Raw genomic sequence first — 14,525 nt, forward strand, 5'->3', positions numbered from 1 at the left:
ACAAATACCAGGAAACCAATCATCACTGAGGATCGAGCAAAGTTGCTTCCAGGGATAAAGATTGCTGCTAGGGGAACAAGCAGGATCACCGGGGATCAGAGACCGCTGTTGGGAATAAGCAAAGGATCAATACCACCAAAGTTGGGGATCTTCCAACAGTATGCAGAGACATGGATAAGATCAGTCAGAAAAGAACTATACTGGGAATCTTATCAGGGGGTGATATGGAATTCTGTGGGGGGGAACAACCACTAAACAGAAGCACATCAAACAACATTCACTTCTAACCACGGAAGGAATGTCTCTGCTACGGAGACAGCACCAAACGCTCCGCTGGGGAAGAAGACCACACGTCCTCCTTAGAGTTCCAAATCCAAACTAGGGTTAGGTCGAGCCTTAGCCGGGGGAACTAAACACGGATAAGATCCACCGTAGAAGTAACTCTACTGGGTGAGAACCAAGGAAAAATAAGAAACTCTGTGGGGAATAACCACCAAACAAAATTTCTAATAACCATCACAATTCCTCATACTGCTGGAGAAACAATCTCTGCCGAGGAGAAGAGAAACACCGCTCCGCTGGGGATAGAAAATAAACATTTTCACCACCCGCTCTGCTAGGAGGAAAATATCTGTAGGCGATCAGCTGGGAATAACCTGCTAGTGACCAAACTGGGGAAGTCTAATGTGAGCAACCCTGCTGAGGATGAACGGGAGGCAAACCTCCTGGATATCAATGTATGTGAATCCACTAGGGATAAGCTACAAACCATCTTGCTCATGAAGGGAGTTCCTGCTCACTCTGCGAGAGATTTCCAATCTGAATAAGGGAAGACCAACTTCCTCGAAAAGATAGCATGTCAATTTATCAATCTATACGGGATTTTAGGTCAATCCGCACAAGGGATGACAACCATATAATTGATAAAACACAGATGCTAGATCTAAACTCACTAGGGAGCTAGAGGACTGAGACCAAACTCCAGACTCTCTGGGAACTCTGTTGGTGTGTCACCTCTCTGCGCTCACTGAGGAGACAACCTAAAAGATGATGAAGAGGATACAAATATTCCAGGAATATGAATAAATGTCTTACCCTTTTGGAGATCATACTATCCTTGGGAGAGCACTGAAGACAATCCATTTATCCTTTCAGTCATTGTGAACGTTCACTTTGTTTAAAAATAGTTCATAAAACTTTATTTATTTAAAACAATGATATTTATCAATTAAAACATGCAAACATTTGTTAAACAAAAACAAATAAGAGTGCAAAGAATTAGATAAAGGCACAAATTTATTTGATGGAATGGTAGTCTGCAAATGGTAAGACTCCATGGATCTTTACAAATTTGAAATTGGTGATATATATTGGAAAAAGGCTACATTGAACATAATGACCATTTCTCCACCAACTCTGAATCCAATATATTTGAAGCTTCAGTTAATGATGACTGAGCGAGAATCTTTGACTGAAGACGGCTGAAAAACATAGTCTTGTCAGGATGCAGTTACTTGCAAAATCCCTAATTTTTGCCTAGATTGCCCCTGGATGAGGTACTCAATCTAGCGGGATTCATATTCATTTTTTATGTCTCTAACTTTTGCCTGGATCTCCCTTTCGGGTGTTCAATCCACCGAGACGCTTATTTTTGCCTAAGCCACTCTTTCGATTTTCAACTTAGCGAGTTATTCTGTTTTTATTTTAGGTGAAGTATTTCTTGACTGCATCTGAATTCACAGGACGAGTGAAATCCTCCCTATCCATAGTTGTAAGTATCAAAGCACCGCCTGAAAAGGCTCTCTTAATAACATATGGACCTTCATAGTTTGGAGTCCACTTGCCCCTGGAATCGGGCGCGAAAGACAAGACTTTCTTGAGCACAAGGTCACCTTCTCGAAACACGCGAGGCTTAACCTTCTTATCAAAGGATTTCTTTACCCTTTGCTGATATAACTGACCATGACACATGGCAGTCAATCTCTTCTCTTCAATTAAGTTCAGTTGGTCATAATGACTTTAAACCCATTCAGCCTCAGTCAACTTGGCCTCCATCAAGACTCTCATTAAGGGGATCTCAACCTCCACGGAGAGCACAACCTCCATTCCATAAACAAGGGAGAAAGGGGTTGCCCCTGTTGAAGTGCGGACAGATGTACGATAACCATGCAAAGCAAATGGCAGCATCTCATGCCAATCTTTGTAAGTAACAACCATCTTCTGGATAATCTTCTTAATATTACTATTAGCAGCTTCAACAGCCCCATTCATCTTGGGTCTATAAGGAGAAGAATTATGATGTGCAATCTTGAACTCGCTACACAACTCTTTCATCATCTTGTTGCTCAAGTTAGATCCATTATCAGTAATGATCTTGTCGGGCACACCATAATGGCATATGAGTTGATTCTTGATAAACTTCACAACCACCTGCCTGGTCACATTTGCATATGACGCCACTTCAACCCACTTGATGAAGTAATCAATTGCTACGAGAATAAACCTGTGACCGTTGGACGCCTTCAGATATATTATGCCAATCATATCAATTCCCCACATAGAGAAAGGCCATGGTGATGAAATAACATTCAAAAGTGTCGGGGGAATATGAATCCTATCCGCATAAATCTGACACTTATGGCATTTCTTCACATATTTGCAGTAGTTAGACTCCATTGTCAGCAAATAGTAGCCTGCTCTCAACATCTTCTTTGCCATGGCATGTCCGTTGGAATGAGTACCAAATGAACCCTCATGGACTTCAGTCATTAACAGGTCTGCTTCGTGTCTATCCACGCATCTGAGCAAAACCATGTCAAAATTCCTCTTATAAAGCACATCGCCATTGAGGTAGAAATTGCCGGATAATCTCCTCAGAGTCTTCTTATCTTTAACAGATGCCCTAGGCGGGTAAATCTGACTCTGAAGAAAACATTTGATATCATAATACCATGGCTTATCATCTTTTACTTCTTCAACTGCAAATACATGAGTTGGTCTATCCAAGCGCATCACAGTGATATTGGGGACTTCATTCCAGAATTTCACCATAATCATAGAAGCAAGTGTAGCAAGAGCATCTGCCATCTGATTCTCATCTCGAGGAATATGATGGAAGTGAACCTCAATAAAGAACGTTGTAATCCTCCTCGCATAATCTCTGTATGGGATGAGGCCAGGATGATTCGTCTCCCATTCACCCTTAATCTGATTAACAACAAGGGCCGAATCACCATAAACATCAATATGTTTGATCCTAAGATCAATACACTCTTCCAAACCCATAATACAGGCCTCATACTCCGCCATATTATTCGTGCATTTGAAAGTTAGCCTTGCTGTAAAAGGAAAATGTGTGCCCTGAGGAGTAATAATCACTACCCCAATACCATTTCCATATTGATTTACATCGCCATCAAACACCATGCTCCAACGGGAACCAGGCTTTGGCCCTTCATCGAGCGTAGGCTCATCGCAATCTTTCATCTTCAAATACAAAATCTCCTCATCAAAGAAGTCGTACTGAACAGACTGATAATCCTCAATTGGTTGATGTGTCAAGTGGTCAGCGAAGATACTACCTTTAATAGCCTTCTGAGCTCGATACTCAATATCATACTTAGACAACAGCATCTGCCAACGGGAAATCCTCCCATTTAAAGCAGGCTTCTCAAAGATATACTTGATTGGATCCATTTTGGATATCAACCAAGTCGTATGATTCAACATATACTGGCGTAAGTGCTTAGCAGCCCAAGCCAAAGCACAACATGTCTTCTCAAGCATTGAGTATCGAGACTCATAATCGGTGAACTTCTTACTCAAGTAGTAGATGGCATATTATTTCTTCCCCGATTCATCTTCCTGACCCAGTACACAACCCATAGAGTCTTCAAGAACTGTCAAGTACATAATCAAGGGTCTCCCTTCAACAGGCGGAGACAGAATCAGAGGCTCGGACAGATACTCTTTAATACTATCAAAGGCCTTCTGGCAATCCTCGGTCCAATCGTGACACTGATCTTTCTGGAGGAGCTTGAATATTGGCGCACATGTGGCAGTCATGTGGGATATAAATTTGGAAATATAATTCAAGCGGCCAAGAAAACCTCGGACTTGCTTCTTAGTTTTGGACGCAGGCATCTCTTGTATTGCTTTGACCTTGGCAGGATCAACTTCAATACCTCTTTCACTGACAATAAAGCCCAATAACTTCCCGAAATGGACTCCAAATGTACACTTGTTCGGATTCAAGCGGAGTTTGTACTTCCTCAAACGCTGAAAAAGCTTCAACAAGTGCTTTACATGTTCAACTTCCGTTCTCGACTTTGCAATCATATCATCAACATACACCTCGATCTCCTTGTGCATCATATCGTGAAACAAGGTATTCATAGCACGTTGATACGTGGTTCCGGCGTTATTCAAACCGAAGGGCATCACTCGATAACAGAATATTCCCCAAGGTGTGATGAATGTTTCCTTCTCCATATCCTCGGGTGCCATTTTGGTCTGATTATATCCGGAAAATACGTCCATAAATGAGAAGACATTGAATTTAGTTGTATTATCTACCAACATATCAATATGTGGTAGGGGAAAATCATCTTTCCGACTAGCTTTATTCAAGTCTCTATAGTCCACACACATTCGGACTTTTCCATCTTTCTTAGGAACGGGCACAATATTGGCCACCCATTGAGGATATGTAGAAGTCACCAGAAACCCCGCATCAATTTGCTTTTGAACTTCTTCTTTAATCTTCACTGCCATATCAGGATGAGTTCTTCTGAGCTTTTGCTTCACAGGCACACACTTAGGCTTCAAAGGCAGGAAATGTTGCACGATATCAGTATCCAGATCAGGCATGTCTTCATATGACCAGGCAAAGAAGTCGACATATTCTCGTAGCAACTCAATTAACCCCTTCTTCACAGATTCTTCCAAGAGTGCCCCAATCTTCACCTCACGAACACAATCTTCAGACCCCAACTTGACTGTTTCCAGATTCTCAAGATGTGGGTGAATGATCTTCTCTTCGTGCTCAAGTAGAAGGGTAATCTCATCAGGAATCTCTTCAACATCATCTTCAGCCTCAAATACAGGGAACTCAAAGTTGGGATATGGTGTTGGATCATTATGTTCAATGGGTTTGATCAACCTGCATAATGATTTTGGATATAAAAGAGATTTTAGAATTCAAACAAGGCAAATCAATATGCAGATGAAAATATTGATTTTATTCTCTTTTTAGGGTTTTTTGTGATCACCAATTTCATGCAAAAAGCAAAAAGTGAAAATAATTTGGAAAAACAAATATTTAACATGTAATTTTTGAATGAATATCATTGTATTTATCTTCCAACAATAGCATCACTTCTCCTTTTGGCATGGGAGAAGGGTTTTTAAACAAAAATGAACATTACGTGGACTTGTGGACAACTGTTGGAACATCAACAGCGACCCAATTATTGCAGACCCCTCCAGGGATGACAAAGTTGCCAGAATCTTCCTCTACATCATCTTCCATTATAGCAACAGCCTCTTGGTCTTCGACCGTGAGGATGAAACCACCACTCTGAAACAGATCATGCTTGTTGAAAGTTCCTGAAGAGTACCCTATGCCAGCCCGGGATTTATTGTCTTCCAGCATAATCATTTGTCCTAAACCAGTAGTTGCACCATGCTCAATGGCCAACTTCGCATCATTGTAGGATGCAAATGAAGAAGTTCCTTTCTTAGAAGGCTCAGCAATAGACAAGGCTTGGAACAACGTCCCAACCTCATCCTCAGCATCGATGTAAGAAAAGGAAGACATATGGCTAACCAAGAGAGCCTGCTCTCCCCCTACCACCACCAACTTCTTGTTCTTCACAAACTTCAACTTTTGGTGTAGGGTGGATGTCACGGCGCCTGCCTCGTGAATCCATGGTTTGCCTAACAAACAGCTATATGATGGGTGGATATCCATGACCTGGAAAGTGATATGGAAATCACTAGGTCCTATATTGATTGGGAGCTCAACTTTGCCAATCACAGTCTTCCTGGATCCATCAAAAGCTTTGACAACCACTCCACTCTGCCTCATGGGAGGCCCCTGGAATGAAAGTTTCGCCAGAGTGGATTTTGGCAACATATTCAACGATGATCCTGTGTCTACCAGCACATTAGACAAGGCGTCATCCTTGCAATTCATTGAGATGTGTAGTGCCAAATTATGGTCTTTTCCCTCCTCGGGAAGATCATCATCGCAAAAGCTCAAGTTGTTACAAGCAGTAATGTTTGCAACAATGCTACCAAACTGTTCTATGGTGACATCGTGATCCATGTACGCCACGTCCAACACCCTCTACAAAGCTTCACGGTGTGGCTTGGAGTTCATCAACAAAGACAGCACAAATATCTTTGAAGGCGTTTGTAGCAGCTGATCTACAACATTATATTCCCTCCTCTTGATGAGCCTCAGCATCTCATCACAGTCCTCTCTTAACATGCCATTCTGGCCAGCAGGGACAGGAGCTCTAGCAATAGCGGCAGGTCTATCAACAGCAAGTGCCGGATTCGGAGAAGAAGAAGAATTCCCCATAGGACGGGCAACACTATCAACAACCTTAGTTCTTTTGATGTCAACCTGGGGTTTAGGCGGCGCCGAGAATGCACGATCACTGCGGGTCAAACCAATAACATCAGAAATACTGGTAACAGAAGTGGAGGGCAACAACACTTCCTTCCCATCTTCTAATGCAACTGCATTATATCCATAGGGAATAACCTTGTCTGAAGAGTAAGGAACAGGGCCAGTTGGCTTAATAATGAGAGTAGGAGAGGCCTTCTGCTTTCTACCATCGTATCTTACAACAACATGTTCAGGTAATCTGAATACAGGCGATATAACATTAACTTCATCCTCATCACGATTCTGAAGTATCTCGATCACACCCTGATCCAGCATTTCTTGGATGTCTTTTCTGACTTGACGACATCCTCTCTCATTGACAGTGCATACACGACAACTGTCATGGTCATACTCGTAGTGACTGTATCCATATAACAATCTATGCATCTCGACCAATGATTGTCTGATATGGCTGACATATCTGACCTTGTATTTTCCAGGACAACCTTGAACCATGTTAACAACAGATTTCCCATGCTTGGGCAATGGGTTCTTCTTCACATTAGGACCTACGTCCTCGAAAAACAAGATACCGCTTCTAACAAGGTCTTGAACCTTGGTCTTGAGAGGGTAACAGTTCTCCACATCATGTTCGGGAGCACCAGAATGATAAACACAATGAAGCTCGGGCTTATACCACCACTGAGGGTTGGTTGGTATAGCAGGTGGGTCACGTGGAGTAATCAGCTTCCTTTCAATCAATGAAGGATATAGCTCTGCACAAGTCATTGGAATAGGATCAAAACTGACCCTCTTCCTATCATAGGTAGTGCTGGTTTGATTATTATTTCGAGGATGGTAGGCCTGCTGTTGAGGACGATGTTGTTGTTGTTGATACTGTTGATGTTGTTGTTGCTGGTTCTGATGCTGATAATGTTGATTCTCCCTGAATGCATATGCTATATGAGCCACCTGGTGCTGGTTACTGGCAGGACGCGCAGTCTTCCTCTTCATAGAGGATCTTCTTTGTTTAACATGGGAGGACACGACATGTGCCTCTCCATCTTTCTTCTTGGAAAACACCCCATAACATTTGGCAGAAGAGCCTTCTTCTCTGGTCAGGCGCCCTTCCTTGACTTTTTCCTCTAGTCGCATCCCCATGTTCACCATCTCGGTGAAGTCAGAAGGAGCGCTAGCAATCATCCGCTCATAGTAGAAAGAGCTTAAAGTCTTGAGAAAAATCTTCGTCATTTCTTTCTCTTCGAGCGGGGGCACAATCTGTGCATCCAATTCACGCCACCTCTGGGCGTACTCCTTGAATGTTTCTTTCTCCTTCTAGGATATGGCCCTCAGTTGGTCCCTATCGGGAGCCATATCAACATTGTACTTGTACTGCTTGACGAAAGCTTCGCCAAGGTCGTTGAAGGAGCGGATGTTCACACTATCCAGGCCCATGTACCATCTCAAAGCGGCACCGGACAGACTGTCATGGAAGTAGTGGATGAGGAGTTGATCATTGTCGGTCTGAGTCGACATCTTGCCTGCGTACATCACAAGATGGCTGAGCGGGCAAGTGTTTCCTTTGTACTTTTCAAAGTCAGGCACTTTGAATTTGATAGGAATCTTGACATTAGGCACGAGGCATAGCTCAGTAGTAGATTTTCCGAAGAGGTCCTTCCCTCTAAGAGTTTTAAGTTCCTTGCGCAGCTCAAGGAATTGATCATTATAGCGTCCATTTTCTCGTACACATCTGGGCCCTCAGACGGCTCAGAGTGGTAAATGGTGTCATCAACTCTCGGCAAAGTATGCACGACTGGAGGTGGCACAGTAAGGACCGGGCTAGATGCCGACAGAGAAGCAAATGTAGGGGCGGGACCCTCTAGCACAAAATTAACGGGCATCCCCCAGGGAAACCCGACTGGCATAGCAAACAGAGCAAAGTGAGCACTGGCAGCAGGCACGGTAGAGGAAGCAACCTCTAAGATGACTGTCCTCTGGGGAGGAGTTGAAGGCGTTGGAGAAGACTGGCTTTGGGCGGCCAAGAATGACTCCATCAGGGCAGTCAATCTTGCCACTTCCTCCTTGAGTTCTCTGTTTTCTTGCTCAAGGTTATCCATTAGCTTTGATGAGTTGGCTCTAGTATAGTACCGGTGCGTCAGCTTGTCTTCAAAATAAATGAAGAACACAGAGTTAGACCACTGATCAAGAAGCCTGGAACAAAACCTGCTTATGCACATAATGCATGCAATGCTTGTGCATATGATTTTATTTTTAATCAGAGGAACTTTAGAGTTCTATTTGCAAATATGTAGAAAATATTAATCATTTAGACATATAATGGAATAATCATATCAATAATATCTGGAAAAAATTTTACACCAAAGAAGTAAAGTCTTGGTAACCAAATACAATACAAGAGAGAAGGAAAATGAACATCCTATGGAATCCTAGAAACAATCGTCCAAAGCTTTCGACATTAGAAGATAAGCTGCACGAAGCCTCTTCACCTCTCTCTCATAGGCTGCCTCCATATCTTCCTTCTCCTTGGCGAGCCGATCATACTTCCTCTTCCAAAACCTAGAAGACTGAGGAAGAAGAGAAGTAACCATATTATCAGGCTCGTCAATAACCTGATGCTCCATAAACTCTATCAACGCATCCTTATCTCTAAGTTGCTGAAGTAGCTCCTCTCGCTCACGGACCCAAGCACGCGAACGGTCTTCGTCTCTCAACTCCTCTACTCCTTGGTCAGGGAGGGTTGAAGGCCCAACCATAACCATAGGGGTAGGTATCGGGTAGCCATAGGGCATGCGGTACTTAGAAGCTCTCCTCCTAACCCATGAGGTATAGCGTTCCAAAGCAATACAATTCTTTGGACCAAGCTCTTTCCTTCCCTTCCTATGAATCTTGCGCCAAGCGCGGACCATCCTGCCCTTCAAGTTCTAGGGATCTTTACCATCTTGAAAAAACACACCTTCTAAAAAAACGTTATTAGGTTTATCCTTTAAGGGGAACCCAAGCTGACGACGTGCCAAAGTAAGGTTGTAGTTAATCCCACCACATGTACCAAGGAGAGGCACATTGGAGAATTCACCTCAAGAGTCAATAATCTGCACACCATCATATACACGGTTATACCAAAAGATATCATCATTAGTGAGAGACATAAGTCTCGTGGACCACCATAGACATCCTTTGTTCTCCTTGAAGGCGAGCATCTGTGGCAAGTGTGAAATAAACCACTTGTACAACAGAGGTAATTAGCACACAATGGTACCACCACCCTTTACATTCCTTATATGCAAAGAGAAATAAGTGTCACCCAATAGAGTAGGAACGAGATTAAGCGTAGAGAAAATCCTAATGGCGTTCACATACACAAAATTGTCGATGTTGGGAAATAACACTAGCCCATAGATGAGAAGTACAAATATGGTCTCAAAGGCATCCTCACTCATGCCCTTCCCAAACATAGTAGCTTGAGCAATGAGGAAATCAGATGGGAGACCTCGAATTCCACCTTTGGTAGTCATATGAGCACCAATAATAGATTCATCTATGTGCAACAGATCAACAATCTCTTGGGAAGAAGAAACTCTCTCCAAGCCACTGAACGGCAGCTGGTCTAGGATATGTATACCCACAAGATAGGCATACTCCTCAAGCGTAGGCAAAAACTGGAAATCCGAAAAAGTGAAGCAACGATACAAGGGATCATAGAACTACACCAACACACTCATCAGACCTTTATCCACCTGAGTAGCAAGAATAGACAGAAGCTTCCCATGGCGAGCTTTGAACTCCAAGGGATCTAATACATAGGATGTCAAACTCCTTAACTCTTTCAAGTCGGGTTGTCTGAAACTGTACTTCTTCGTATTCCTTCTTTGCTTATCCATGTTTGAAAATTTGCAAATAGACCTCTTAAGTTCCTTGAAAATTTCTCATTGTTGATGATATGGATGTGTATGAATGCATGAATGCATGGATGCAACAATCACACTCAAGGATCAAGCAAATCACACCACACAAAGGTCACGGGATGGATCAAATTATCCTTAATATCAATCATCCATTTTGGTGGATTATGGTTTACACCTTATCAACACCCAAGTTCCATTGATATTAAGGATATACGAGAACGGATCAGCCGTGAATCAAGGGTTTGTTGCAAGTCACGAGCATGGAATCTCGGTTAAGAACCACCCAAAGGGAGTGTACTATGGTTAAACCTGACAATCATGTTCTACAAGAGGTTCCCATAGTCATCATCCCATCTTTCGGATATTATCGGATAAACGACTACTCGTATTCCAAAAATATTCTCAAGAGAGATTCTTATAAGTGTAGTATCGTGTAACAATCGTATCAAATCTTACACTTGAACGACCTTTGCACTACGTCCTAAAATAGGCCAAGATGGGCTATGTAATCTAAGGTCCTTGGCTTCTAAGGCATATATTGGAAAGAGTAATGCCTAACCACGACTACTCGTGTGACATTATTGATCCCAACATAACCTCCACCAAGTGAATGGGCTTGCAAGTCAACTTGCTAAGGAATAACTCCACACAAGTCAACAAGACTATGCCATTCTCCTATCATAAGTGCACTCGAGTTCGGATATAGAACTCATCTCACAAGAGACCACCAAGCACACAAGCAATTGATATATCAAGCAATTCATACATCACAAACAATATAGTCATCCCAAATTTGCACAAAAATATGTCACAAAGATAAATATAAACATATAATACAACAAAGGTAAAAAGTAGGCAAAACCCACTAGGCAAATGTCCCCAGCAAAGTCGCCACTTTTCTGTAGCGGGGTATTCGTTACCTTTAGATTTATTGATTAAACCAAAAGTAAATCATACAATTCGAGTCGCCACCGCACTTCTATTTATCCAAGGGAAAGGTTAGAAAGCGAACAAAAATTGAGAATTTTTATCAAATCAAAAACTAATAAAAATGTCAGAGATCTGGGTAAGGGGGTTGGTTATGCAATAGGAAGGTTTTAAGCACCCAAAACATCCTTAGTACTCTAAGGGAGCCCTTTTTACAAATGTTGTAAGGTAGGTTGGTATTTGTGAAAAATATTGTGCAAACATGATTGGGGAGATGAGAAAAGAATATACAAATTAATTACAATTTTTGTGTTTGAATGGATAAACCCATTGCCTACGTACCATCTTAAAAAGGTAGGATCAAAACCTCGTAGTTCGGGGTAAAAATCTCAAAAGAAGTTGGTGAATTGATTGGTCAAAAGCCTTAAGGTCTTTTGTTATCAAAGGGAGAAAACTCAACCTAAAAAACCACAAATCTACCATGTGAGGAGAGCTTCAACATGCTAGTGAGGGGGTAACCCTATAATAAGTGTCATACCCTGATTTTGGTCCTGAAAATTTTCCATCAATCACTCATTTCCTTTCCTCCTTATGACTATTTCATCTGGTCATGAATCTATCCACCTACACGGATTGTTTAGACATTGCCGCTACTTGCCATTCCATGACTATCAGAGTTTTACCTCTCTATTTGGGCTCTGGATGTTTTTTATATTTTGACAGAATCAATTGGAATGTCATGACTTTCATTCTCATGTCCAATTTCAATCCATATTTTGTCTCCCTCATAAAACATTATTCATCTTTTATTACACTTATTCATCCATGTGACCATTCATTTTTCGTTGGCATATTTTTTAGTTCTCACCCACTCTTTTAATGAATTCCTATGTAAAGTATAAAACATTACATTAGGTTATCATCCATATTCATTTTCTCATTCATTCATAATTCAAAGAAATTCCATACATATTTCTTCATTCACATTTATATTCTCCATTTTCACATTCGAGATTCTACATTTCATATTCATAATTTTCATTCATATTTCTTCATTACATTGGAAAATTTTCATTCATATCCAAGAATTTCCACATCCTCATTCATGTTCTATTTATTTCATTCATTTATTCAATCATGGTCCACCATTTACATAGCATATGACTAATTCATCATACATGAAGTCTCTAAGATATAAAGATTTTTTTTTTTACTTGCTACGAGAAATACCAATTTTTCATTCACACCAATGTCATATTCATTACAAATCAATAGCTTGTCCAAAACATACATGATTTACAAAGGTGGCACTTAAGTTTTAATTACAAGGAGGAAATTGCCTACTTCGCTCATAATGAACCATGGAAGCATGAGAAAGGTTTTCCAAACTATTCACAAAATAAACTTCAGAATCAGCACAAATCGTAGGAGTTCGAGGACGACACAATATCGTTCATTCTAGTTCTGAACCAGCATAAAATCCTTATGCTTCAGAGGTGTAGGATAATGAAGATGCATCAAAAAGATGAAGGAAATCGCCGAAGCATTCCTTGGTAAGATAATTCGTGATGCTGTCGTTACCGCCCCAGTTTATTTCGATGATGCTCAGAGACAGGCCACCACGGATGTCGATGTCATTGTCGGTTTCAATGGTGCTAGAATCCTCAGTGAACCTGATGCTACTGCAGAAAATACTGAGGCCTATGTCAATAATACGATTCAGCGGGTTCAGAATGATTCTGGTCCACCTAGTCAACCAAACATACAGATCAATACATACATATATGAATTATTTAAAGAAGATAAGAGGAGTGGACCTATATCTAAAAATTTTGGGGCAGAGTGTACCAGGTATGAAAGCATGGAAGGATTTTTAAAGACAGAAACTGATGCAGCAACGCAGCAATATCAGCAGCAAGGACAATCAAAAGCAGCTTGCCATGCTAGCACATCATCAGGCTCTTCTAATGGCTACTGTTTCTAAGTCAACTGGTATCAATCTCAAGCATCCAACTGGTATACGACAACCAAGTTCCAATGTTTCCGTCCAAATCGACCATCACCTGTTTTCCCGGCAACAAAACTTGACACTTGAAGAGGCAACGGATGCAACCCTTTTTTGCAGTTCTATCATCCATTATCCTGCATAACAATAGCTGCATTTTGCATTCCTGCATTGAAAAAAATTGATCAAGATAACGGTGTTATTCAAGTTGTTATACTAGCTCCAACACGAGAATTGGCTTTGCAAACATCTCAAGTATGTAAAGAGCTTGCAAAACATTTGCAAATTCAAGTTCTTCTCACAACAGGCGGTACAAGCCTGAAAGACGACATTATGCGTTTATATCGACTTGTCCATCTGCTAGTTGGTACTCCGGGAAGAATTTTGGATCTTGCAAAGAAGGGTGTCTGCATTCTGAAAGATTATTCTATGCTTGTGATGGATGAGGTTGATAAACTTCTCTCCCCAGAGTTCCAGCCTTCAATTGAGCAGCTGATTCAATTTCTTCCCTCAAGTCGTCAAATCCTTATGTTTTCAACTACATTTCCTGTTACTATAAAGGATTTCAAAGATAGATATCTTCGTAAGCCGTATATCATTAATCTTATGGACGAGCTAACTCTGAAGGGTATTACCCGATTTTACGCATTTGTGGAGGAAAGGCAGAAAGTCCACTGCCTAAATACTCTTTTCTCTAAGCTGCAAATAAACCAATCAATCATCTTCTACAATTCGGTTAATCGGATTGAACTACTTGCCAAGAAAATCACTGAACTGGGGTATTTATGTTTCTATATTCATGCAAAGATGCAAGCAGGCCATTATTGAATTGGAGAGAGAGACTAGAAAGCTCACCATTTGGTTATTCAGTGAGATTTCCCAAACCAGTTTGCAAGTGAGCATTGCAACCGGCACCGTTTCTGCAGTAATTCTCGCCTCTGAACAAATCACACCAAGGCCATGTGAAAACCAAAGCTACCCTGCATAATTAAAAAAAATGAATGACCAAGTTTCAGTTCACTCAACCGTGTTCATGATCGAAAAGATTTGCAAT

The 14,525-nt window shown here is 41.3% G+C and overlaps 1 protein-coding gene across 1 annotated transcript; it reads left to right on the plus strand.

Annotated features, from left to right (window-relative positions):
- The first annotated feature begins 12,991 nt into the window (after positions 1–12,991).
- LOC127079502 (DEAD-box ATP-dependent RNA helicase 8) lies at positions 12,992–14,299 on the plus strand. The gene is made up of 2 exons (XM_051019888.1): positions 12,992–13,442; positions 13,623–14,299. Exons 1-2 carry the CDS (start codon positions 12,992–12,994, stop codon positions 14,297–14,299), a joined length of 1,128 nt encoding a protein of 375 aa, XP_050875845.1.
- The last annotated feature ends 226 nt before the right edge of the window (positions 14,300–14,525 follow it).

The sequence above is a fragment of the Lathyrus oleraceus genome, chromosome 5 (genome assembly GCF_024323335.1).
Source record: "Lathyrus oleraceus cultivar Zhongwan6 chromosome 5, CAAS_Psat_ZW6_1.0, whole genome shotgun sequence".
Taxonomy (NCBI): Eukaryota; Viridiplantae; Streptophyta; class Magnoliopsida; order Fabales; family Fabaceae; genus Lathyrus; species Lathyrus oleraceus.

Bases quoted from the DNA above. Each gene is read 5' to 3' on its own strand.
- LOC127079502 (XM_051019888.1), top strand. From the start codon at position 12,992: ATGAAGGAAATCGCCGAAGCATTCCTTGGTAAGATAATTCGTGATGCT. The intron at 13,443-13,622 runs GTTTCTAAGTCA...GCATAACAATAG, and splicing joins AGGCTCTTCTAATGGCTACT to CTGCATTTTGCATTCCTGCA.